Below are 27,133 nucleotides of genomic sequence, written 5' to 3' on the forward strand. Positions count from 1 at the left end.
ATCGAACCTATGTTGCAGTGAGAAAGAAAGGAATCTGTTATTCCAAAATTGGGATTAGAGCTTGAATTTCCAATGAGAAAAGGGGAACAAGTGTGAATGGGAGAAAATACCATTCTTTTCTCGGGGGAAACCATAATTGATTACAGTACCTATTTGTATTTTTCAGGGATGTTTCGAAAGGATGAGGAACTGACTTCATCACAGAGAGGTTTAGCTGTAAGGTACGTGCCCCCTTATCGTGTCCTGCCATGGTCCATGCTGTCTCTGCCTAGGATATACTTTACTCTCATGGTTAAGGCAGACTCGTCCCGCTAGAGGTACTGACTTCATGAAAACCAAACCTGCCTCCCTCCACATACCTCCCTGCCACCAAATCTTGCTAGGCTAGGCTATCTACCCCTCCTAGGGCTCCCGTGGCACTTTGGATAGATCATCCTACAGTATGTGCCTCTTTTGTACCATGAGGATATCAGTACATTTTCTGTCTCTCCTATGATTTTCTGAGTTTCCTGAAGACAAGAAGATCATATAGTTTTCATGTCTGCCATATAGTAATGAGTGATAATCACTGCTTCCATTTATAGACCAATAACTTAATGGCAGGTACTGGGCTAAGATGTGTTAATATAGCACATAGATGCCATGTTTTGAACCAGTAAGATGTCCTCGATATTTGAGGAATTCATTCTGGGTGGGTTTCTACTTCATTTATTATAGCATTCTGTTGACTAATCTGAGGAATAGCTTAATTTCTCAGGAGGGTCTGTCCTAACCTAATATAATTAAGAATCAAATATGTATTTTTACCTAAAGAAAAAATTCCCAGGAAGCCCCTTGTTTTTGTAAATCTAGAACTAAGAGATGCATGGCTGTCAGAGGAATAAGGTTCAGTTTGTAAGCGTAGAGAGACCCTACCCTGAGTGTTCACTTTTGGTAACGTGTCTTGGGAATCTTCTTACAATTTCTCCATCTTTATGGTTATTCTATTTTGATACTCTCTACAGCCATTGTTTATATACCAGTAAATGTGTACTGGAATACACTTAGGTGATGAGAGATTCCTTTCATCTGGGTTCTCTGATCTTAGGAGACCTTTGCCCAACCACTGTAACCTCTCCCTAATAGACACTCAGCCCCTATTTCGGCCTTTCCCTCCCACACCCCCACCTGGCAAAACCCCAAACCCTATTAAATTCAACTCTCCGCCTACCCAAACAGTGGAAGAAAGCAGAGTGGAAAAACATTCATTGTTGATTGGACTTGTTCTGAGCATGTTCCCACAAATTTGGGATTACGGCCGGAGTGTTGCTAGGAGTTCCACTGCATCTGTCCCCTCGCCCTCCCACCCGTGAGCTGGTGTGTTCTCCTTCCTCAGACTGCCAGCACTCCCTCCCCCGCACTCACTTAGGATGGTAGCAAAGTTTGACTCCTGGAGAAAATAAAGGCAGCTCTACTTCCTTCTGCTCCCACTAAATCTGCTACAAAATACTCCCCTTTCTGCCCCATACCGAGTATTAACTGTCCATAATCCAGTCCAAGGCCAGCTTCTCGCTTCCACTGACTCCAGCGGCTTCTCTTTGAACTCGGGGATTTTCTCCTTCAGCTATCCCATCCCTCACATTGTCACTCATCGCTTCTCCCTGTCTTTCCCACTCCCTGGAAGGAGAAACATCTTGACCTCACTTGCCCTTCCAGCTCCCTCCCCATTACTCTGCAGCCTTTAGAGCCAGACTCTGTGAGAGTCTCCCCTTCCTGGTCCCCCATTCCCACCTCAGCCCCCTCACAGTCGGGTTTGTCCTCACCACAGGTCTGACAGCATGTTTCAGGGTGACCCTTAATCTCTGTGGGTGTAACCCTCAGCCTCTCCGCCCCGTCCCACCCAGGGGACCCCTCGGTCCCGTAAGTACCTTCCTCACCTGGGTTCTCTTCCTGCCTCCTGGCTCTTTCCTTCTGTCTTCTTGCCAGAATCCTCCCCTCTGAGGTTCACCACTGAGTGTTCGTGGGCTCCACCCGTGGACTTCACCATCCTCTGGGGATCGCGTGCAGCCCGGTGACCTTAAGTAGTGTCCACATATTTGAGGTTGGAACCGTCCTCCCACGACACCTGTCTCCCGAGCTCCGGCCTCATAGCCAACTGCCATTTCAGCGTCCCTGCAGGGATCTGAGCAGGCATCTCAGTAGAGCACATTCCAAAGAGAACTCGTGATTCCTGTCTCCCCTTCCCTCTCCCCAGCCTACCATCCCCATCTAGTTCCGGGCAGCACCATTTGTCACTTGTGTTTTTAGGGCGAAAACCTAGGCAAACTCACATGTTCTTACTGCAGATCCGCTTCACTGCAGATTCATTCCCTCTCCTGGGAGGCCTGTGTCTCACCTGTCCGTGACATCTGACTGTCTCTGGTCAGACCGGCCTCTCACCACTCCCGCCAAGAGCCCCCCAGCCGGACCCTCGAGCTCTACTTGGTCTACTGGGACAGCCTCGCCCGTTCTTTCCCCCCAGACTGCTCTCCACTCAGCAGCCAGAGTTCTTGGAATGTGTGTTGGATTATATTACTCCCCTCCCGTGAGGGAGGCCCCTCCGCTGTTCCTCAGGTAATTACCTGGGAGTCGACTGACACACTTAGGACCACCTGGCACGAGGCCCGACAGGAGCTGGTAGCTCGTAACTGCGCAGACTTCTCGTCAGAAACCCCACTTCCCTGCCGTCACTCTCTGGCCCTTGGCCTGGCTTTATTTCTCTTCATAACGTGTGTTAACTGTCTGATGTTAGATGTTTCTTTTGCTTGTCCCTCCCTCTACCTTCCTCAGGTAAACTCTGTGAGGATAGAATTTCCCATTTATCATTATATCCTTGTCACCTGGATAGCAGTTCCCTACTGAGGATGCCTGTGTCCCTCAGTGTCTGGAGACATTTTTGGTTGTCACAGTGGAGAGGAGAGGGGGTGGTGCTACTGACCTCTAGTGGGTGGAGGCCAGGGTGCCCCTGGACATCCTGCAGCGCCCCCTCCAACGAAGAAGTATTGTCCAGAAAAGTCCATAATGCTGAGATTGAGAAGCTCGAACCCAGCACAATGTGGAGTTGATCCCAAATAAACATGGAACGAAAGGATGGTTCTTTCACTTAATGTCATAAATGAAGTATTGCAGTCATGCTTTGTTCTCATTTTAATAGCGAACATCATAATTATCTACTTAGTACCAAAAATGACTTCTCATTTGATAGGACAGTTGAGCCAGAAATTACCTCAGCAAATTTCATGGTTCAGAGTTATCTCCTGTCCTTCCAATTGTGATACATAGTTTGACTTGGGAGGACTGGGCTGCGCCTTGATAACCTGGCATTGGTTGGGGCCTGAAGTAATTGGTGTTGAGATGGAGCTGTCATGGGAGCACAGGAAGTTCTATTGTGGATTTCATTGTAGGGTGCTCACCCCAGTGTTTGAGGCAGAGCATTCTGTTTCAGTATTACAGAAAAAAAAAATGCAAGAGAAAATCTGCCAGCAACAATTTTCGCTCCTCAATTTTGAGCCTTCAAGAGAAAATATGTAAGGCTCAAAATGCTTTTAAATGTAGAAGAATAATTCTGGAAAAAAATCTAAAAAAGGAGTTTTAGTGACATAGCTAGTATCAGATGGACAGGAAGCCCTGTTTTCTTTTGTATTGTTTTTTATAAAGATACATATGAAGGGATCTGTGAGCTTCTCTTGGCCACAGAAGAGTGTTTGTGCTTTTTAAGGAAACCGCTTCTCAGAGGAAGGAAGGATCGTAACATCTTCCAGAAGCCTGCTTCCCATCCTCAGGTGTAGTTCTTCTATTTATGATAGTTTAGAATTGTCAGTGGGAAGCAGACTTAGTAAATGAAGCTGCTGGTAGAAAATAAATAAGGGGCTCCTGGGTGACTCAGTTAAGTGTCCAACTCTTGATTTCAGTTCAGGTCATGAGTTCAAGCCCCACAGTAGGCTCCAAGCTAAGCAGGAAGTCTGTTTGAAATTCTGTTTCCCTCAGCCCTTCCCCCTGTTTTCTCACACATACTCTCTCCCTTTCTCTCTCTCTCAAAAAAAAAAAAAAAAAAAAAAAAAAAAGAAAGAAAGAAAAAAGAAAAGAAAAACATAGGCTGATAATTCACCTGTATGATGATGTATATGGTCAACATGGGCTCCTGTGTTGCTAGGTATTTTTTTTTTACCTGATTCCTCGCATTAAGAACTAGAAAGCTCAGTAAACTTTAGATGCCATGTGCCACCTGGATAGACCTCAAAGCAGTTGAGTGAAAAACGTTGCAAGACATCCTTCATTCCTTTTTCTCTTGCACCCACATCTAGTCTACAGGCAAACCACCAGGCTGTCTCGCCAGACTATATGCGGGTGCTGCCTCCCCCACTGCTCCCAGCCACTGTTGCCTCCTCCTGGAGATCCCAGTGGTGCCTGTCTGGCCTTCTGACTTCCACCATTGTCCCGTTCGCACTCAGAGGCTAGAGGGATTCTTTGGAAACATGGTCTTTAAAAAACCCTACTGTTGTTTATCATTGCATTCAGAGTAAAGTCCCAAGTTCCTACCATGACTTATAAGGCAAGCCCTAGATAATATCACCTCCATTCTCCCTGATTTTCCTCCTGTTTCCCTGGTTCAGCAACACCAGCCTCCCTGCTGCTGGACTGCCCCCCCTTCAGGGATTTTGCACTGACCCCTTGCCTGAAATCCTTATCTCAGATACTCACACAGCTCCCTGTCTCACTGCCTTCCGGTCTCTGCTCAGATGTTGCCTTATAAGAGGTCTTCTTTGACTTGTTAATGTAATAATAATAATAAAAACCCTTTATTTTCATAGTACCCAACACTTCTGAAAATACTTTTTATATGTATATTTTAATTATCTGCTTTCTGCATCTGTTATGTGAGCTCTGTGAATGCAGAATATTCCTCTGTTTTGTTTACTGCAGTCTCTCTAGACCCTGGGGCATGTGGGCACATAGTCGGTGCACATACGGATTTGTTGAGTGAGTGAATGATGAGCTAGTGAGGGATGATTCTTTATGCCATATCTGGTCTGTCTTAGGTTTGTTTTATAATGAAGAAATTCAGTAGCAACCCTTTGTACTTGCTCACAGAGATCTGTATGAAAACTCTCATCCAGCAATACTGTTGAGCATTACTGCACCCTCATCTTTTAAATTCTTATCGTTCGAATGCCAGTGAAAATGAAAGCTCGTTTTGTTGCGGAAATGGGAAGAGCCGCAAGATGGAAGGCTGTGATTGCTGCTGGATTTTCGGAGAGCTTGTGTCACATCTCACAAGCTGCGTGTTTTACCCACAGGCGCATGCCAAGCCTCCTGGAGTACCTGAGCTACACCTGCAACTTCATGGGCATCCTGGCGGGCCCGCTCTGCTCTTACAGAGACTACATCATCTTCATCGAGGGCCGGGCGCAGCACAGGGCACAGCCAAGCCCAAGTGGGAAAGAGGAAATGCCATGTGAGAGAGCAGAGCCGTCCCCGAACGTAAGCCCACGAGATTGATCTGAGCCTTGATGGCATTGTGTTGTTTGCTTAAAGATACTAATGTCTTCAAGGTTTGAACTTACTGTGTCTTTGAAACTATTTTTAAGATAAATGACTCTTCACAGCGCACCTAGTAGTGATGCCTGGTAGCAGCACCATCGTGCTCAAAGAACAAAACTAAGGTTACTTAAGAAGTGGTGCTGAGGGGCACCTGGGAGGCTCAGTCATTTAAGCATCTGCCTTCCACTCAGGTCATGATCTCAGGGTCCTGGGATTGAGCACTGTGTCAGGCTCCCTGCTCAGCGGGGTGTCTGCTTCTCTCTCTCCCTCTGCTACTCCCCCTGCTTGTGCTCTCTCGCTCTCTCAAATAAATGAGTAAAATCTTAAAAACAAACAAACAAAAACAAGTGATGCTGAGCTCCTGAGAACGGTGCTTCACAGTTACCAAGTATTTTACAGGAAAGCTGTGTGTGCAGAACTGACCCAGCCAAGTTTCCTAGGGTTTTTCCTTCCCTTTGCTGAAGTTCCAGCTAATTCAGGGTGTTCTCCTCTCCTGACTTCCCTCTCCTCTTCCTGGTCATCACTAGTTGAAATCTTGCTCCTCTTCAAAGGTCCACATCAGGGCACCTGGGTGGCTTAGTGGTTGAGCGTCTGCCTTTGGCTCAGGTCCTAATTCTGGGATCTTGGGATGGAATCCCACATCTGTGGGGAGCCTGTTTCTCCCTCTGCCCGTGTCTCTGCCTCTCTCTGTGAGTCTCTCATGAATAAATAAGTAAAATATTAAAAAAAAAAAGGTCTATATCAAATATCATCTTTTCCATAGAAGTTTTCCTGATTTCCCACAATAAAAAAGTTAACAATAGTTACCACTTTGGTAGCACTTCCCCCCCTGCCTGGCCCTGCTGGGGACACTTCACTTACTCTCTCCGAGCTCACAACACAAGGTAGGTAGTTCACTGCTTAACAGAGGAGGAAACCAGGCCTACGTAATTTGATGGAGATGTCCCAGGTTGGCAGTAGGAAACTGGAATTCAGACCCCGACAGTCCTGAGTACAAAGTCTGTGCTGGATTGCCTCACAGCTCAATATAAGCTTTATTTTCCTTGAGCTGCTGGGATATAGATGCTCCTGTGTCAAGAAAGACTCTGAAGCTTTGTGTAGGCTGAGTTTCTGTTGGATTTGATCTGGTAAAATTTAAGAGTCCCATGAGAAACAGGCCGATCAAAAGGTCTGAGAGACAAGAAAGGGGGCTAGTGTGTTTTTTTCTGAATGTGGGGCTTGGAGCAAAGGATCACCTTCCTTCCCTAAGTTATTACAGAATGAAGCATGAGTGAGGAAAGGTGCACACATTCACAAAGGCTCCTATTTTATCTCTTTTCTGTCATGTGACTCATTGTGTTTTATACCAAAATGGTCCTTTTATCTTCATCCTTTCTATTACTGGCTAAATGTTAATTGATAAATGCTGTATCATACTGGGTTGAATTTCACACTTGAAATTGAGTACATTCACATCTCTCCCATTGACTATTTTGTGTCTCAGGCTGACCACTTAACCCTTTAGAGACCTTTAGAGGTCTCACTGCCACAGGAGAAAGAAAGGGTTATTATATATAGATAGCTTATTATATATAGAAAGAGGATCGAAAGCTAGGAATCAAGGTACTGAACATAATGTAAAATATTTGAAAAAATCTCAAGTGCTATAAACTTTGGAGTACTAGTAAATCAAACCCAACAAAGAATAATTCACATTTATATATTCTATCACCTGACCCTGAATTTTAATGGGTTTCACTCTTATAAAATGCCACTTTTCCTCTCTTGGGTGGTAGACATCATAAATCAGAGGTTGTTGGCAGTGGCAAATATTCTTAATCGCTATCGTACTGTCTTACTATGTTTTGAGTTTAAATTCCACACGTACAAAGTTCACACAGAAGTGGTAGTTATTTACAAATCTCTCAAAGGCATTTGGAAGCTCTGTGTGCATCCGTCGGGTATGTAGGCTCTTATGATCCAAAGTAGGGCAGTCAGATAGCCAGTGGCCTTTTTGTTGGAATTCTCAATTATCTTGGTCTAAATCAGATAACGGGTTTAGGTGCTGAAACGAGGTAGAAGTTTCTTTTTCCCCTCACACGACATCCAAAGCATCAGTGGTCAGTCAGTAATGTGGTGGCTCCATGGGTCGAGGATCCAGGCTCTCCCCTGTTTCTGCCATCCTGGGGGTGGAAATGCAAGCACACGGTGTAAGCTGGCTCGACTCAGCGCTGTGCACGTTACTTGAGCTAACATCCATGGACCGCGTGGCTACACTTGGCTGTGGAGGGGACCGTGGTTGTGTGGTCAAATAAAAATTTAGCTAGTCGTGCTCAAATAAAAATTCCATCATTGTGCAAGAAGGGGAGGGTGGCTCCGGGGGAACACTTGTCAGTCTCTGTTGTGATGTCTGTAGGACTTTTCTCTGGAGCTGAGTCCCTTCTTAGTGAAGGATCCTTCGGTCTCCTACAGTCTTACGAGGTGGATACAAACTTGACTGCTGGTTTCTGGAGCTGGCCTGGGCACAGGGGCTGAGGATTTCACCTCTTAGGATATGGACTTCCTCCAGAGTTTCCACGTTCTCATTCTAGCACTTACCCAGTCCCCCACTCTGGACCCATGTCCCTAAGCCTGGGTCTTCGGCTTCTCTAAGAGTTAAGCTCTGGCCTCCTGCCCGTATGGTGGCTGGGTGGCACTCGACCAAGCAGAGAGGCCGTGGGAACTAGGGGTCATGCCCCATCTCCCTCCTTCCGAGGTACTTGACCCCACATTGCCTGAGCCTTCGTGGGGACTCTTATGGCGTGTGTGTGCGCCACCTGGTCGTTGAGGTCAGCTAGAGGCTACTTTAATTTTTGTTTTTAAACTGAGACCTGGAAACTTGGGTCTAGTCTAATGGCTGCAGTATTGCCCATTGTGTCACTAAGATGATCCACCCAATTTTTATGTTAATGTGTGAGGCCATTTGTTTCATCTCACTGCATTTAGAATTCCAATTTTTCTCTTGTTTTAAATCTCTTCTCAAATGCACAGCTTAGATATTGGGGGACGGGTAAAAAAAAGGTAGCCTTACTACCTTTTTTTATACTGGAGAAAGCTTTAAAAAACATTGAGGAAAGTGAGAATGGGGGCTGGCTGCAGCAGAGTCCTCAAGCACACAATACCTCCAGTGAGCCGCCTGAGAGCAAACACAGCTTTTTCAGAAATGTAGTGACTCTGGTATGTGCTTTGACTCTTGCCTCTGAGCCCTTTCTTCGGGCACTGTTACAGAAAGTGTGAAAATAGGAATACTCTTTGGCAGATTAATTTGAATACTGTTTGATTACAGTGCAGGACACTCAAAACCCAGGTATTTTGTTATGCTCCATTACCTGGATGCAGCTTTTCCTTTCTTCCACTTGTTTCTTTCCTTTGGCAGGTTTTATAATCTCCCCTATACTGAGTCAGATTCAAATATTCTGGCCTATTAAAAATATAAAAACACCATGAATTGGATTTTTTTTAAAGATGTTATTTATTTATTTGAGAGAGAGTGAGATTACAAAGGGAGAGGGAGAAGCAGACTTGCCACTGGGTAGAGGAGCCTGACTTGGGGCTCGATCCCAGGAACCCAAGATCATGACCTGAGCCAAAGGCAGACACCTAGCCAGCTGAGCCACCCAGGTGTCCCCATGAGTTGGATTCTTCTAAGGTGATTTAACCTTACCAGGATATAATAAAGAATGGCCTTTTTTCCCCCCCATCAGAATCTTCTTTGCAAATCTTTTTGTCTTCTTGGGTGTGTAACTCTTTTGGTTTATCATTTGTGAACAAAATTTCATGACAGAGCTGCAGATTTAAAGAGATGCATTAAATTGTTTATTGTAAAAATAACGTCTGTGAAATACACATAGCATTTGAAAAATATAGGGAAAGCACAATGGAAAAATAAGCCATGTGTGTTTTGTGTGCGTATAATATAAAACCCACTACCAAAAGTTACTGTGAAGATTTTTGTGTATTCACACCTATATGCCTATGTTTGCCTTCAGATTTTTTTTCTTTTTTAAGATTTTATTTATTTATTCATGAGAGACACACAGAGAGAGGCAGAGACACAGGCAGAGGGAGAAGCAGGCTCCCTCTGGGGAGCCCAATTCGGGACTCGATCCCAGGACCCTAGGATCATGACCTAAGGTGAAGGCAGACGCTCAACCACTGAGCCACCCAGGCATCCCTCAAATATTTTTTTAACTGAAAGCTTTGAAAACACAAATTAAGGTTTTTAGTGTGACTTGAGTCCTAATCCAGAGGAAGTAGTCAGAGAGAAGAGGCTGGAAATTTTCCTGCTGTGAGACTCTGAGGGCTTGAAATGCTGAGCACCACGCAGTTTATGATTTTTGACTAAAGGAGAGTAAGAAAGTTCATACTGCATTCAGGAAGATTAACCTGGCAGTAGTTTGTCAAATGAATTAGAAGGAGTATGGATTAAGCTTTTGAAATCCTATCTTGTCCTTTCAGATCGCAGTTATTCAGAAACTCTTAATCTGTGGACTTTCCTTATTATTTCACTTGACCATCTCTAAAACATTATCTGTGGAGTATAACATTGATGAACGTTTTCAAGCTACAGCTTCATGGCCAACAAAAGTTGTCTATCTCTATGTCTCTCTTTTGGCCGCCAGACCCAAATACTATTTTGCATGGACGTTAGGTAAGTCACGTCTGAGTAAACCTGACTGTTTCTGTGTTGAGATGTACCCTGCCCTGTAGCTAGCTGGGAGAGTGCCCTCTTGAGGATATGTAGTTAAAGACCAATTGGAAAAGACTAGAGTCCTGTATTAGAAGAAACAAACTTGACAACTCCTATCCTAAATACAAGGAAATAGCCTAAAACCGGTTAGGATATCCTAGAAACTGGATCAAGGCTCATTTTGTTACACTATCAGATAAAAATAAACATGAATAAATCTACTTTTACTGTTTCAGAATAAAAAAATCCTTGTATATAGTAACATATGTTTTGGGAGAATGTGGTAGATTGTTACATGGATTCTTAATACTGTCTTTTCACTTTGTTTACTGCAGCTGATGCAATTAATAATGCTGCAGGCTTTGGTTTCAGAGGATATGATGAAAATGGAACAGCTCGTTGGGACTTGATTTCCAATTTGAGAATTCAACAAATAGAGGTGAGTAGATCATTTACAAGTTAGTTACCGTGTGATACTTTACATACCATGCTTTGCTTTTATGAGTTATGATGTGATGTTCCAAGAGTGGTATTGAAGTCTATTTGTTAATAATACCCATCTAATTTGGGCATCTAATAAGTAAGATTGGTGTGATCTGGGCCCTTGTGGAGCTTTAATCTAATGAGGGCTACAGGGACACAGAAGGATAGGTTGTGGTCAGAAAGGTGTAGGGTGTGTGCGTGCTACAAGAGAGGCTCCAACTCAGGTGAGATAGGTCAGTGAGGAGTCCTGCAGGAAATAATGCCTTAAGCTGAGTCCTAAAAGATAAGGAAGATGTTGCCTGGCACTCCAAGTAGAAGGAGGGGTGCCCTTGGGGTGAGAGGTGGTGTGTGGCTCACAATGCAGAGAGTGGTGACAGATGAGCTTGCAGAAGTCAGAGGCAGGCCCAGACAGTTTCAGAGGCCATATAGGGGGTTTGGAGCTCTTACAAGAGCAATGGAGTGTTGCTGGGTGGGTTTTGTGCAGGCAAGTGAGGTGATCACAGCTGTGGTTTGGAAGGATCTGGCTACATCAGATAGAATGAGTTGCTCTCGTGGGACAGAGTGGTCTGTTCGGAGTGTTGTGTTAATCCAAGGTGATGGTGCCCTAAACCAGGGTAGGGCCAGTGGGGCTGGAAAGACCTAAACACCTGGGTGGGCTGTTCCAGAGACTCAGCAGTGCTCGGTGTTACATCGACATCAGCAAGAGAGAATAAGTCATGAATCGGGACCAGTGTCATGGTGATGCCTTTCATTGGGTGAAGGAACAATGAACAAGCCTAGGTTTGGAGGGAAAGCCACTGTGTGTTCAGATTTCAGACTTAACTAAGTTGCCCAGCAGGCACATAAATGACCAGGCACTAGCCTCAACTGCTGAGCTCGAGATCCTAATTGGGGAACTGTCAGCGTGTAGCATTTCAAGTTTTGGGAGAAACCAGAGAGTAGTCATGAGAGAGCACTGAGAGACCCAGAAGGGATGAGACACCCCCCAAACCTCCCACACCCCTCTGTACCCCCCTGCTCCACAGGAGCACCTGTGCTTACGGACTGGGAGAGGAAGAGGCAGGTCAGGAGGAGGAGCCAGAGAGAGAAGAAAACCAAAAAGGGACATCAGTTTGCCAACCTGGGAGAATTAATCCAAGGGTAGAAATCACTAAAACTTAAGGTGAAGGGTTGACAGACAGGTTTATAATGAATGGGTTAGGATGGACCCACCAATGCACCTTAGCTTCACTGAGGGTTCGTCCCTAAAAGTGGGACAGTCGGTCGCTAAGCGCCCGTGGGTGTGATGCCAGGGGGGATACAGCCCCGTCTCTCAAGTATTTGCCGAGATGCTTAAACCCGAGTAGGTCTCTTGATCTTGCTAAATTTAGAGGGAGTGTAGAGTTTAGGGAAATAAGTTAAACACACCAGATCCAGAAGTGGGAAATTCTACAAGACAAATGACCCAATTTTTCTCAACAAATAAAGGACATGGGAAAAGCCGGGGTCAGAGAGGAACTCTTCGAGATTAAAAGGGATTTTAGCCAAACGCACTGTGTGCACCGTGTTTGGGCCTCGATTGAACAGACAACTGGGAAAACATGTTTTTAAACAATCAGGGATATTTGAACACAAAATGAGTATTAGATGATGTTAAAGAGTAATACTTCGTTTTGTTAGGTCTGATCTTGGTTTTTTAAAAGTCCAATAAATTTTGAACTATTTACAGGTGAAATAAGACATCTGGCATTTGCTCTGAAATTCTCATAGTAATGTCAGTAATAAATGGGGAAGGGGAAGAAAAAAATGGCTAATTTTGGAAATTGATGAATGTATAAATATGTGGCAGTGTTTCTGACTCTTGTGTTCATTATTGGACCTACAGAGACTTTGAGACATGTGTTTCCTAATCAACCCCCCATGAACCGTTAATATCCGTGTGTGTACTCTATGTATACATGTGCTTTATATGTGAGAAGAGTAAGACTTTTTTGCTCCTAAGAACTGGTTTTTATCCTCTTGGGAGCAGTATCACTCTTGTTGAGAATGCACAGGATAAGAGAAAGTAAAGAACAAAGGAGTTAGTTTTTCTAAAGGAAATCAGCGTTAAATGCTGCTAAAGATGTGCAGTAAGAGGAGGACTCCCGAGTGCCATCAGCTCTAACAATGCGGGAGTTTATTGATGATTTCAGTAACAGTTTCCAGGGAGGGATAGACATTAAAGCCAGGTTATATAATCCGAAGGCATTTATTACCTGTATAAGGAAGGAGGGTAGAGATAAGGTCATAGCTGAGGAGAACAAGTAGTTGAAGGAGGGATTTTTGTTTTGTTTAATTTTGTTTTAAAATGGAGAGATTAAAAAAAATTAAAAAAAAATAAAATGGAGAGATTGACACATGTTTACCAGTTAGAGTATTTGAAGACTGTGTGAAAATATGGTAGAGGGGGAGAGAGGCTGATGGACACATGAGGTCCCTAGGAAGGTGGAGGGAGGGGATATAAGAAGACAGGTGCAGGGATTGTCCAAGTGGAAGAGGAACCAGGGACAGAGAAAGGGATGTGTGGAGGCAGCTGACTTTGTAATTTTGATATGAGATGTTGGAGTCTGATGGTTTATGTCATCTCGATAAATTGGAGGCAAAGTTACCTGTTGTGAAGGTGGGAGAGCAAGTGGGAAAAAGTGATAGGACCAGAGATAAGAAAGGGGGGAACTTGTGAAGTATTCATTGGGATCTCATGGGATTGCTGATTTTTACCTGCTTTTGACTTACAAAAAAAAAAAAAAAACAATTTAAAATGGTTCAATCTAATAGCTGTTTTTAGGAAGAGGAGAATGAACTGTGTAGGGAAACAAGGATTACCTGCAAGTTTGAGGCTCAACTGATAGCAAGAAGTATGGGTTTAGGACCAAAGTCTCCAGTATTGTGATATTCTGCACGTGAATTCACAGGTTATGAGTAGGGAAGGTGGAAAGTGTGGTTGATCTGGGGTTAGGATTTTGATAGGTAGGTGAGTTAAAAGGAAAAAGAAACAAACACATCAAGAATTTTGATGGGGATAGTAAATAGTGGATCATGGAATCTACACAGTGGGAAGGAAGTGAAGACGCAGGAGGGGATAGTTATTGAGGGAAGAAGGAGAGATAGGGGACCAGAGGAACCTTTGACGTCTAGAGGAAGCTTTTATGGGGGAGGCTTGTGTGATGAGCCTAGAAGGGTGGGAAGATGGTGGTAGTTCCAAGTGGGGCCAAGGTTCTGGGTGGTCATAGATGGTGGCTGAAGAGGCATAGAGGTGGGGAATTGAGAGACTGTGGCTTGATGGGATGGGTCCAGTCCCCAGTGAAAGAGTCATTAAAGGGGCCCTGAAAGGTCATTTACATATTGGGAATGTCTTCGGGATAATTCCATGACGACCCTGATAACATATAAGGAGAAAATGGTGATAATCCATTTATCTTATAGATGGCTTTTACAATACCCAAATCCCAGTTCCACAATGATGTTACTGTATTAGAAAAGCAATATTAAGAAAAGAGACCAGTACATGACCATCAATGCCAAGTAACACATTTTTAGCACAATAAAACATTATTACTTATATTTCAAGCTTCGTTATTTTGTTGGCCAAAGGAAAAAAGTTCTTTTGTTTTTCAGATGTCAACAAGTTTCAAGATGTTTCTTGATAATTGGAATATTCAAACGGCTCTTTGGCTCAAAAGGTATGTGCCTTCAGGAGCTGTGCCACGGTATCTAATACTTGAGCTTCACTGAGTTAGATTCTTGATTAAATTAACACTGTGTTGAGTGACATTGTGACCTCGATGTTAGCCAGGAAACACTGTTAACATCCTCCCGCAGCAAGAGTCTATCAAACACGAGAACTTTCCGGCCCAGGTGGTAGATACAGTTATCGCTGGCCTCTCAGCCGCCCTCCCGAGCATCTTTCCGAGGCCTGAGATCATCAGTGTCCTCCTCTCATTCACTGGAGATGTGGTTAAATAAAAACAAAGTAGCCACACAACCACTATGCAGATGCCCTAGAGTTTCCAGAACAGTTCCAGTTTTAAAATATTTCCATTTGACATATGTTTCTGTCAAATGTCCTGTTAGGCACAGGACACAAAGATGAGTCCGGCAGACAAAAAGGCCCAGCCTCCTCAGCCAGAGAGTTCAGGAGCTTGTCAGATGCACAGCAGCATCCCCTACAGGTGCCTTTCCCTGTAGTGAGGAGCAGCAGGGAGAGTGAGCAGGGGCAGGTGGGCACGGGGAGGGGCTTCCTGGTGCTGGGATCAGGGGCTAGGAGTTGGCTAAGGACAAGGACGAGGAGGGAGGTCCGTACAGGCAGGCCAAGCCCAGCAACATTAGGAAATTGCATAGAAACTCCCAGCGACTCTGTCTCGATGTTCCCAATGAGACATGGGTGTCTACCTCGAGTTTATTTTATGAGATATTTACCCTGTGACGGTACAGCACTAAGCATGTTCTGTGGAAAGCAGCCTTTTCTGGGGAATGTCTTTTATTTTGTGACAAGTTGAGGATCTTTTTTTTTTTTAAGATATTATTTATTCATGAGAGACAGAGAGAGAAAGAGAGAGAGACAGAGACACAGGCAGAGGGAGAAGCAAGCTCCATAGAAGGAGCCCAATGTGGGACTTGATCCCAGGTTTCCAGGATCACGCCCTGGGCTGAAGGCGGCACTAAACTGCTGAGCCACCAGGGCTGCCCTAAGTTGAGGATCTTTATCCCTTGAAATACCCATCACACGATACTTTGCAGTCTCCCGAGTGGCTGCAGATTCTCTGAGCAGATCTGTTGTGTGCTTTTTGTTATTGTTATATTTTAAATTTGACACCTTTGGGGGCACCTGGTTGGCTCAGTCGGTGGAGCACGTGATGCTTGATCTCAGGGTCGTGAGTTCCAGCCCCACGCTGGGCATAGAGAAATAAATAAATTTGATATCTTTGGAAAAATCTTATTTTCATCTGAGTCCTCTATTCTGTTACCAAGGGAAATTTTAGACTGAGCGACTCCAGACTTGCCAGAAAGAAATATTACTAGGTCAGTTGAAAGTTCTTAATTAAATAAAAATCATTAAAGAAAATAATAAACTAACATAAAATATATTTAATATTAAAGATTTTTGGTGAATCGTGTAGATTTCTAACCACTTGGCAATGATTATTTTAGCTATTACATATACCACAAAGAGATGAAAGTCAAGTTTATTTTCCTAAAGAAATAGGAATATTTTGCAGCTGTCACCTCCCTGATGTCACAGGTCAAGTTATTGCTGCCATTAGGCCACGGCTATTTTCCTGATTACTCTGTGTCCTGTCAGATAAGAAAAGAAGGATCACTGTGGACTATCTAAACTCTGATCACTCACTCCTCTTGGCTCCCTGTGGTTTTCTGGTTTCTAGGGTGTGTTATGAACGAGCCTCCTTGAGTCCAACCATCCAGACGTTCATTCTGTCTGCCATTTGGCACGGGGTGTACCCAGGATATTATCTGACATTTCTAACAGGAGTGGTGATGACGCTGGCAGCGCGAGCCGTAAGTATCCCGAATTCCGTTTCATACTTCAGTGCAGTCCCCTTGAACTGGCTGGTGTAAGTGGCTGAGGACACCCTCCCTAGGCAGACCCTGTTTCTGGGCCCCAGTCGGTGCTCTACTCTGGCCACAAGTGAGGCGTGCACCTGGCGTGTTTGTTGAGTGCTCCCAGGGGCTCCACACTTGGTTCATCTGAGGGGAAGAGTTGGCACGTGGGAGGTACCCACAGAGCATTCATTGTCTTTACGGAATTTTCTGAACGAGAGCTAAAAACAGAGTTAAATAAAGGTGATCAGAAGGGTGGGTTTACTTTAGAAACGTTTCCTGAAAGTGGTCACCTTTGAGAGTCATCTTTTAGATGAAGAGTGGGGTACAATTGGGTGTAGAAAACTGGGTGGGCCATCCCTGGGGTGGTGGGCACCACATTGGAAGCAGGACACAGTCCTTGGTTGGAACCCAGGGTGATATTTTGGGAAACAGTTGAGAAATGAGGTTGCTGACATGGGTGGGCAAAGAAGGACATTTAGTTTAAGTCCTTGAAAGTCCATCAGAAGAAAGTGACATGACAGAGATGGTGCCTGAACCGGCTGCATGCAGCGCTTACAGGCGAGAAGCCTTCATTTAACAAACTAGCAGATATTTATTCAGTTGTCAGGTACCTTGGGGGGGTGTATGAGGGAAAACTCCAAGAAGCGCTAACTCTAAGGGCTGTACCTTCTGCTTGTTTGTGGCCTGATTGGGGCATGAGGTATATGTACACGTGAGTACGCAAACACCACGGGGCGTATGTGATACATCCTGTGGGTTCTGTAGTAAGTAATGGAGTTGTTCAGAGGTGAAAGAAATCCTTTTGGTTGGGTTGACCCAAGACGGCCTCGTTAGGAAAGTTTGGATTTGGGCTTTGAAAAGATAAACGTTGTTTCAAAAGTGAGGGAAGCATGATGGGGGAGGAACATGACGTTCTAGGCACATAAATGACATTAACAGAACCACGTTTGAAAGTACCTGGTGTATTAAATGACAAGTAAATCTGGCTGAAGCAAAGACGTCGTGAATTCCTAAATCGTGGATAATTCTGGAAAGGCAAAGGGAGTGCAGGGGAGCAGGGGGAGGGCAATCATAGCAGGATTTGGGCACCAGCCTGGGGACGGGCCTAATGCTCTTTCTGTCTGCATACCTGGGGGTCAGAGGAGGTTTGTAAGCAGAGGGATGGAATGCCGAAAGCCGTGCTTCAGGAGGATTGATTTGCCATCTGTGATCGGAAGGGAAGAGGGCAGGTAGCTGCTGTGGCGGTGATCCGGGCAAGACGTGGTGGGTGCCAGGGTCTGTTCCCGCCACTGGGAACCATGGTCTCTACATGGGAGAGCCGTTAACCATATACCAGGTTACTTCTGGAAAACTTGGTGGCATCCTCATAGCAGGGCCGTGTTTCACCTCTGACCACGTTAGACAAAGCAGGGAACAGAGTTGAAAAAAGGAAATAATGGTTGGTTAAGTTTACATATTTCAAAACTGCAATGTTTTGACTTTTTTGGAAGCTAAAAAAATGTGTCAAGAGTGGTGATTAGGAAACACCTATTTTGAGAATAATGTTCGTTGTTGCCATTTATTCTGATAAGTGTGTTTTGACCTAAGCTCAGGGTATCGAGAGCCATCTGTCTCTCACAAATGCAGAGTTTAAAGAAGAGGAAAAGATATCTCAGTGTAGCAGAAGAAGTGAAAACAGAACTTTATTTATATATTATAGTTTACCAAATATGATTTGAGGAACTCGAAGAGTGTTGTTTTTAACATTTTTTTTTAGAAACTTTTAATTTGAATACAACTTTAGATCTACCGAAAAGTTGCAAAGCACTCCCACATGCCCTCTACCCAGATTCCCACATTTTGCGCTCTCCATATTTTTTATACATATGTGTATTTGTTTTTCCTGAACCAACTTCTCCCGTAGTGGTGGCACCATTTCCGATGTCCCACCAGCAATGTGTGACAATTTCAGTCACTCCACATGCTTGAAACAGTTGGATGCAGTAATTGTAGTTTTATAAGCAATGTTAAAGACCAAGCCAATATTTTTGTTTCTTTATTTCAGATGAGAAATAACTTTAGACATTATTTCATCGAACCTCCCCAACTTAAATTATTGTATGATGTTTTAACGTGGATAATGACTCAAATAGCAATAAGTTATACAGTTGTGCCATTTGTACTTCTTTCCATAAAACCATCATTCATGTTTTACAGGTAAGTGTCACTCTTACAAATATATGCCAGGGGGAATAACTTTGTTTTTAAGAGCAAGCGCTTTGCCATTGGGTAGCATAGAAAAATAGCACCACAGCCTTACTCTCTGTGGTTACTTTTTCATTTTAAACCAAGAGGTCTCAAGTTTTTTATGGAATGATTCACACCACTCACCCCTGAGATGAATGTGATAAAGACAGAGAAGTATCAGCTGGGTAACCCCCACCTCAGATCTCTCCAAGAGGTTTAACTGGAAGTATAGCTGTTCTTTTTATAGTTGGATGTTAACTAGACTTATCACAGTGATCTTTTTTTTTTCTTTGCGATATGTACATCTATCAAATCATTATATTGTACACCTGAGGCTAACATAATGTTACAGGTCAGTTATGCCTTAAGTTAAAGCTGTGACGTCAGGGCTAGATGTGGCCACGGGCTAGAGTTTGCTCACCCCTGCTCTGGGGTCAAGGTATAGGGGTTGAGGTGTTAGAGCAGAGGCGTGTGAGTCACTGGGGATATTCTGGGAGCGGAAGCAAAATACATCCTCCGATAATCATGAGTAAGTGTTGGTAAGGTCTGCCCACCAAGAGTTCAGGCCGCCAGACTGTTAACTCCAGAGACGAAAGGATAGGGCAGCTTGAAATAAGATGAACAATAGAGAATATGACAGAGTGGTTTTAAAAAAAGAAAAAAGTGTAGCTCGTTCTTTACAAGGAATTGTGAATTCTCTTAATTGCTTTCGTCAAAAGAAAAATAAATTACTTCTATTTCAAGAATTTGTTCCCTTCTTACTCTTTTACATTTCCCGAGTACTTTGTCTTCTCTGTATCATAGAAATTCTCGTCTTCAATTCCATGCTTGATCTCTGTATTCTCTCGCCCACCCACCAGATTCCACTCTCAACGTGTTAGTGATATCTTGGAGATCAAAAACTTCACCTTTTATAAAGTTTTCATTACCCCAGCATTTAGAACGACAGCATAGAGAATGTGGTCACAAATTTTTGCACTGACTATGGCGTTACTTGTATAGAAAGACACCAAGTAACTCCAGCTAAAATTCCCCTTTTCACAAAACTATTACATATATTTAAATGTGATTGAGCTGTTGGTTAGATTTTTCTATCGGAAGTACACTTTGTTCATACTCCCTTGAATTTACAACTGTAAAAGCAGCCTAGGTCACATTTGATTTATATTTGATTTATATTTGATTTCAAGAATGATGCTTGTAATAATATTTTTAATAAGATGGCCTTCCTTCATTATGTGACAGTGGCCATTAAGAGGCAGTGTTATCTGTTACTCACATCACTGGAAAATTTGTAACTTAATTAGGGACCATACACAGCAGAGGAGGCCAGAGTATTAAGGTCTTTACCAGCTCTGCGTCTTCTTTGTTCGCTCTCAATATTCAGTTCTGTGGATTTGAGAGATTATTTTCAGGTCACTGCAGCTGCTAATAAGTACCTTTTTGTTTTTGTTCTGTGCAGCCATGGACTTATGACCCTTACAAAGGAATGTAATATGATAGCTAGTATCGTGCTTATAAGTGGCCTGGGTTTATAGGGTGCTTTATAAATACCCACTGGCAGACGCTGGAGAGCTTCATCTCTGGGTGGGGTTGGGGGAGGGGGGCCGGAATGCAAGATTAATGGAGTAAATCTGCACATCCTCCATGGTGCATGTGACATTTTGACAAGGGTGCCGTTGCTAAGGATTAATTCTCAAAATTTAATAAAGTCAACTTTGTCCATTTTGCTCTTAGCTCCTGGTATTACTGCCTGCACATTGCTGGGATCTTAATATTATTGTTGCTGCCGGTGAAAAAAACTCAAAGAGGAAAGACTACACATGAAAATGTGCAGCTGTCGCCATCCAGAAAGTTCGATGAAAGAGAAAATTCTTTGGGACAGAATAGTTTTTCCACAACAAACAATGTTTGCAATCAGAATCAAGAAATAGCCTCTAGACATTCATCATTAAAGCAATGAAGGGGAAAACACTCTGATGGCTATTTTGTCTCTGTTAACAGAAACCAATCTTAGCACCTTTTCGAGGGATTTGTGTTCGTTTGAAAAGAGATGAAGTGGGGGGCAAATGGGACAGATCTAGATGGGGAGTTTCCAGTATACCAGATTGGGAATGGAGCGAATAACCCCTCCCATGCCATGTCCCTGGGGGCCACGCCTTATATAAAAATATTTCCATGATCTCAATGGGCACTCAGGACCTCTGCAGATGTTGTAGGGTGGTACGTGTGCCCCTCTTGCTGAATGTATGTTGCGTATCCCAAGGCACTAATGGGGTGAAAGGGTAACCGTGTCAATCTGGAGGATGGACAAAAATTAACTTTTCCAAATGAATGTCTTGCCTTAAACCCTCTATTTCCTACCATATTGTTCCTAAACGGTATTTTCAAGTGTAATATTGTAAGAACGCTATTTCAATATTTGATGTCATGGTCTTGTAAAGGAATTCCAGAGGAATTTGAAACAGGATATTTAAGATCGTGGACACTTTAAAAATGCAATAAACATCTCAGTATTTGAAGGGTTTTCTTAAAGTACCTGAAATGACCATTGTACATAGCGAAACTAAACAGAAAGGGATGCCAAATTATAGGTAGCTTATTTTCCTGGAGAATTTAATTACTTTGTGTTGGTCAGAGCCCATCAAGGGAGAATTTCTTCAACATAATTAAAGGTTGGTAATGCGATATTTTAAACTTATTTTCTTAAAAAAAAAAAAGAGAACAAGAGAAGATGATGAAGGAAGGAAGGAAGGAAGGAAGGAAGGAAGGCAGGCAGGCATGGATGAAGAAAGCACCATGTGGACTGGAGCTGGTGGCAGCTGGGGCAGGGCACGGACCAGGTGCTCAGCAGAAGTGCTTTTCCTCTTCATGTATCTGAGTTCTTTTTGATTCTGTAAGATGTAAAAGTGTAATGACTTTTTAATATGTTGGACTTTTAAATGAAATTTGCCAGGCAAAAATCATATAGAATTATGGCAAGATTAGGAAAATAATAGTGGTAGATGGTACGAGGGCTGTGTAGGAGAAATCACTGGGTTAAGGTAACAATCTGTCTAATCGCTTCCTTATCCTTGACAGCTTAAGTCATAATTGGGAATGTTTTAGGGAAATGAAAACTTACAGTCATCGGGTCTGACCCACCTTTTTAGAGAATAAAAGAAATTTGTTTCCAAACTCTTAAATTCTCACTTTCAAATTTGGCTCTTAACGCTTTTTAATGAGTTTTAGGTTCTATGAGTAGGAAAAAAACATGCTTCTAGCATATAGGCCATTTTCACCACAGTTAATCTCACCTTGAATTATCAGATGTCTCTGTTAACCCCACAGTCTTGGGGTGGCCGCAGTGGCTGAAAGCAGAAGAGTGGGCGGCGAGGCCACCCTGGTATGGGCTTCAGCCACAAGACTTGGAGGTGAGAGAGGAGGTGAGCGGGGCCTTCTGACTCCACCTTTATTTGACCACTTTATTTCCTTTCTTGCCTTAAATTTTCAATGAAATGCAAATTGTCTATGGTGAGTATATATATATTTTTTTAATTTTTGTCGTGAATAAGTTTGCAAATGCAATTACTGCAGAACAGCCATCTGGCTTAAGCTCTGTGGTTTTTCATTTAAAGAAGAAAGAACAACAACTATACCAGGAATTTTTGAGGTCCTCATCAGCAAAAATATCAGTGGATCTTTTTTAGAACTTTAGAAATATCCTAGTCTTTGATTATGTAAGATGTTTTTATTTTTCTAAAGGTAAATTTTTTCCACCTGCCGAGGTTAGCCAAATCCTGTTACTTCCCAGAAAGAGAGAGGTAGCTAAATAAATTTTCTCTGTTTTCCCACACACTGAAATTAAGCCAGCTGTGGGGTTTGAGAGGATAGAAAAGAATAATCATGGAAAGTATCTGCCCCTAAAAGATCTCCTTAATTAATGCTGCAGAGATCTGATAACTACTTTAAAAAAAGGTAGATAAATTTAGGGTTTAAAGGACAAGTCTAGACATGTCGTAAGTAAAAACAAGAAAACTTAATAAAACTCTTTCTCAGCCCAAGTGGCCATTTATAAATAATCACTATTTATTTCTATTACCTGTGTCATTTCTCAGCCTCAAAACCTAAAATCACTGTTACCTGTTTTATGACGCTGTCATTGCAGAGAGCAAGATGACTAAGAATTCTCTAGTTCCTTTGAAGATAATACATTATCTATACAATTTGACTGATTTTCGTCCCGTGGATCAACTAAGTTTTGTATTTTTGTTTCTTGGGGGTTTTTTTTGGTATGAAATGGGTTTTGGATAGCTTTTCTCTAATTTTGGAGGGATTAAAATAAGTTTGTAACCTAGAAGAAAAGCTAAAGAAATAATTCTAATTCTCAACTTGACTTTTCTCCTCAAGAAGAAACTTTTTGTGTTCTACAAAACAAATATATCTGCTTGGAGTGTTACAAGGATTAATGCTTCCCTTCTACTTAGAGTAGAAGATTTGAAAACTGGTGTATATCTCTACATACTGTTAAGTATAAAGGGATTCATTGTACTATGTGCTCCCTGCTCTTTTAATCAACAGAACAAGATGCAGTACATATTTGTATTATTTCTCCACCCTTTAGTTGTCATGAAATCACTCCAGAGATGATCTGTGACCATCATACTTAGACTTTTGGTTCAGGTTCATTATTATACTACTCAGGGAAAAAAAAAATTGAACAAAAATAATTACTCTTCCCTCAGTTTCATTTTCTTAAATCAGTAACAGTTAATTTGATGTATGTCAGCTATCACCATTTTACAAGTAACTTATCCTCAGTTTTTAAAAAAAAGCGTTTTTATTGGAACTCAGGGTAATTGGGGAAATGTATTTACCTTCTAAAACATCTAGCCTAATAGAGAGGGTTTATTTGGCTTCAACAATGTCCGGCTACCACCATACTTTTAGTTAAAAAGTATTTGTGTCATCAACCCCTGCCATGTGTGACATTCACATACAGGATTTCCACAGATACCAGTTTTCAGAAAAATTTGCAGTAAAAGAGAATGGTTCTAAAAAAGCAAAGGTAACTCTCATTGAAGCACTCGTTGCCCTGGGAGAAGACCTGGATGTTCATCTGGCTCTTTTATTAATCAGTTGGGATTTGAGCAAGTTACTTGACTTCTAAATGAAAGTTCCTTAATAAGAAATTAAAGGATCAGGTCCGTAAGTTTATGACCAGTTGTGTTTGTAATGAGTGGAAGCCATTAGCAAGATTTGTAAGAGTCATGGACAAAGGCAGATTCACAATCACAACTGTTATCGTGGTTATTTATTTTTATTGAGCTCAAAGCCCTGACTTTTCAAAAGGTTTTCTTGGCAACAGAGGAAAACCTTCCAGTCTGTTAAATCAGAAGGCGTGGCACCATACCATTTCCCCTAAATGTAGCCCTTAAAGAGAACTTTTGAAAATGAAATGGTCTCTATTGAAGGCAACCTATTCCTCTTTTGCTTTCTCTGCTTCTTTGGTTGGTTGTGCTAGGTGAAGCTGAAGGTGCTCTACGCTAGAAAATGTTAGTACAAACCATCAAGTTTACTGGACAGGATCTTACCATCATGTAACTTCTCAAATATTATTTCATTCAAAGATAGTTAAGGCACATTTAATTTAGTTTGCACATTTTAAACTACAAAAGAAATGACATTAAAATTTTGCCATTAAAATAATTACAAAATGTATACTTTTATTCAAGGACTAGATTACATTTAGGACAAAAAAGTTTTTCCTATTTGAAATTCCTACCTTGTAAATTTTAATTTGTATATTCATGAGCAGCTCTGGACATTTATACTGTTTTGTTTCCTTGTTATAAACTTTCAGATTGTTAGTTAATTGACTGTAAGAGTTCTATGTTATGATTGAAAGAAAAAGATTACTGGGGAGAATAATTGTTTCGGAATGGTGCCCGTTACTGTGATGTCAATGAAGGATTTGTCCGGAGTTTTAAATATAAGCCAGTATTTTATGGAGGTTTCCTCAGCCACCCTAGTCTATCTTGGCTGAAATTGAGTACATCAGATTTAACATAGGTGCGGAATTCTACATAACACTGTGAAATGTAATCTTAACTGCCCTCAAGTACCTTATTAAACTCTTACTCTGAACCCAGTGTACATTTAGTGAATGGCTTATCATTGCTACAGGTATCTAAGATGCAGGAAGTTCTGTTTTCTGCAGTGGTCCTTCTAAGACCGGTTTGTACCAGAGCATGCATGCTCCTGATGGTGAAGGAAGAGATTTGCTAGGTTGCACCTGAAACCTGGATTTGAATGATCAGTGTGTCGAGGTCTGTACAGTGTTTCTGCAGCACCATGTGTTCGAATCGATTTACAGTAACCCTCATTACAGAAGAAAATTTAAAATGAAATCTTACACGTTGGTATTTTGTAGGAATGCTCTTAAAATCAATGACTAAGCTGCTTTTTTGAGGCTCTCGTTGCAGAGGATGCAGCCAATTACATTTTAATCGGTGGGCTGCTTATTAATGTTTTTATATGTTTTGAAATAATATTTATTTTAATAGATTTTTAATATGGAAACCCTAGTAAACAACTGACAAGCTCTGTAGGTTACTGATAGGGAGGACTTTCTGGAGTGGAAGCCTGAAGACACACACTTCTTTGCCGAGTAATTTGTCTTACCTTTAAAACTAACTATACTCGTTGTCTTCTGGTAACCCTTTTGTAAGGCAAAATCAAAAAAACCCCAAGACTATATAGTTCTATAAAGAATAATATAAAGATCCATGCGAAATCACTGTCTAAAGCTCACTCAATGATGCATGTTTTACCAGATTTTTGCTACTGTGAAAAGAAATGGAAATAAAATAATGAAAAACCGAAAGACACAGAGCAACATCAGTAGAATGACTAGCCGTTTTCCTAAGAACACGTTTGAGATGGAAAAAGTGACTGGCTGCCTTTTACCGGAGTTGTAAATGACTGTGTCCTGCCCAGTCTCTGTTTGGGGTAACTTCTTTGAAAAATTAATTTGGTAGTATCCCTTTTTGTCCTTCCTTGCTCAAAGACAAACACATGTAAAAGAGTTTGACAGACTTAGAAGATAGGCCTCTTCCCAATTTGAAGTATTTTTGGTTCTGTATGTGCAGATTTGTCAACAAAGTACATTTGCCCTGGCTTCTTGTCACAAAGAGGAAGGAATCCAGCCTCCCCTCCAACCAAACATGTTCCAAGCCAGCCTCCATCCCTGGCACCTGGGCACCGGGGCACGACCGCCTCTCCAAACCAGAAGGGCACCCTTCTATAAAGCAGTAGGAATGAAAGTAAGAATAATTCAGGTGAAACAAGAGAACCCTTCCACATGAAGAGTGAGATTGTGTGAGTTCATTCCTGCCTTCCTTTAAGAGCTGTATCCTGATCCCTGCCTGGGAGTAGTTGGACAGTGTCGCCCAAACAGGGAGGGCCCCAGCTCTGCAGCCAGTATTTACAGTGCTCGTCTGCCTTCCCTGGGTGAGACTAGAATGTGGCGTCCTGTGCTTTTTGTTTTTATTATTCCAAAATATTTTTTTAAAGAGGTGTTATTTTTCAACAGATCCATAAATTAGTTCTTGTTGTATGGTTCTAAGTTTAAACTACCCCCGTGTCAGTTACACTGTGATGTGATGATTTCATTACTGCTCATTTTTTTCCAGTCTGTGTCCTCCTCAGCGCTGCACTGCTGGCTTATTGCTGGGTTTTAAAGATGTTTTTAACTTACATATAAATGTTTTTTTCTAATTTGTGTGTCTTTAAAAATGATTAAACTGTAGTTTAAAAATACGTATGTGTGTTGTGTGTGGGTGTGTTTGCTAACTCCAGAGGCTTTAAATTCTGTCTATAGAACTGAACACCGGGCCTTTCCCACCATGAGAGGTGATACCCCCCCCCTTTTTTTTAAATTGAAGGATTCTTCAATATGATGGTAATATTCTAAGGAGTCATTGACTCTTTTAACTGCTTAAAAATTATTTAAAACAAAATGTAGTCACATTGTAGGCACTTTGGAAGACAGTTAAAACAAACTTAGGGGTGCCTGGCTTGCTGAGTTGATAGAGCATGTGACTCTTGATTTCGGGGTTGCAAGTCCAAGCCCCATATTGGGCATAACACTTCCTTTAAAAAAACAGAACAAAAGCTTTAAATTAGTATATGGTATCCATAGCAGAGCACAGGGACTCCCACTAGATTTCTGTGCCACGATTCCAAACTCCAGGGAACTGTGAAGTATGCTTCCAGAGGCTCTTCTAGGCTCTGTCATGAACAATTGTGGAGGAAGCCGCTCTAAACTTGCACTGTTGCACAAAGATGCCAGGCTGAACACGTCCAAGGAAGTCCTGTCTTTGTGCTTTCTCACTAGAAGGCCTTAGGCTGTGATGGCAGATTCAATGACCCCATTTTGAGATGCAGGGCTGTGCTGAAATTGGGCCATGAGTATGGACACAGCAGCCGAGCTGCCTGCCGGCACATCCCTTCCATGCATTTATCTTGACAAGCACGACAGACAGCTTCAGTAACTCAATTTGCTTCACAGTCAGGAAGGCCCCGGAAGGCCAGTTGATA

At 42.4% G+C, this 27,133-nt stretch overlaps 1 protein-coding gene across 6 annotated transcripts in view; it reads left to right on the top strand.

Moving 5' to 3' along the window:
• MBOAT2 (membrane bound glycerophospholipid O-acyltransferase 2) overlaps positions 1–24,688 on the top strand; it is a 126,417-nt gene extending 101,729 nt beyond the window's left edge. For all 6 annotated transcript variants that reach the window (XM_077844198.1, XM_077844199.1, XM_077844197.1 and 3 more), the window contains 8 exons: positions 167–221; positions 5,316–5,499; positions 10,036–10,228; positions 10,603–10,706; positions 14,384–14,448; positions 16,150–16,282; positions 18,372–18,523; positions 20,291–24,688. In XM_077844198.1, the coding sequence (XP_077700324.1) occupies positions 167–221; positions 5,316–5,499; positions 10,036–10,228; positions 10,603–10,706; positions 14,384–14,448; positions 16,150–16,282; positions 18,372–18,523; positions 20,291–20,516 (1,112 nt within the window). In that variant the 3' untranslated portion in view covers positions 20,517–24,688. The remainder of the gene's footprint in view (positions 1–166; positions 222–5,315; positions 5,500–10,035; positions 10,229–10,602; positions 10,707–14,383; positions 14,449–16,149; positions 16,283–18,371; positions 18,524–20,290) is intronic.
• The last annotated feature ends 2,445 nt before the right edge of the window (positions 24,689–27,133 follow it).

Source organism: Canis aureus, chromosome 12, assembly GCF_053574225.1.
Source record: "Canis aureus isolate CA01 chromosome 12, VMU_Caureus_v.1.0, whole genome shotgun sequence".
Taxonomy (NCBI): Eukaryota; Metazoa; Chordata; class Mammalia; order Carnivora; family Canidae; genus Canis; species Canis aureus.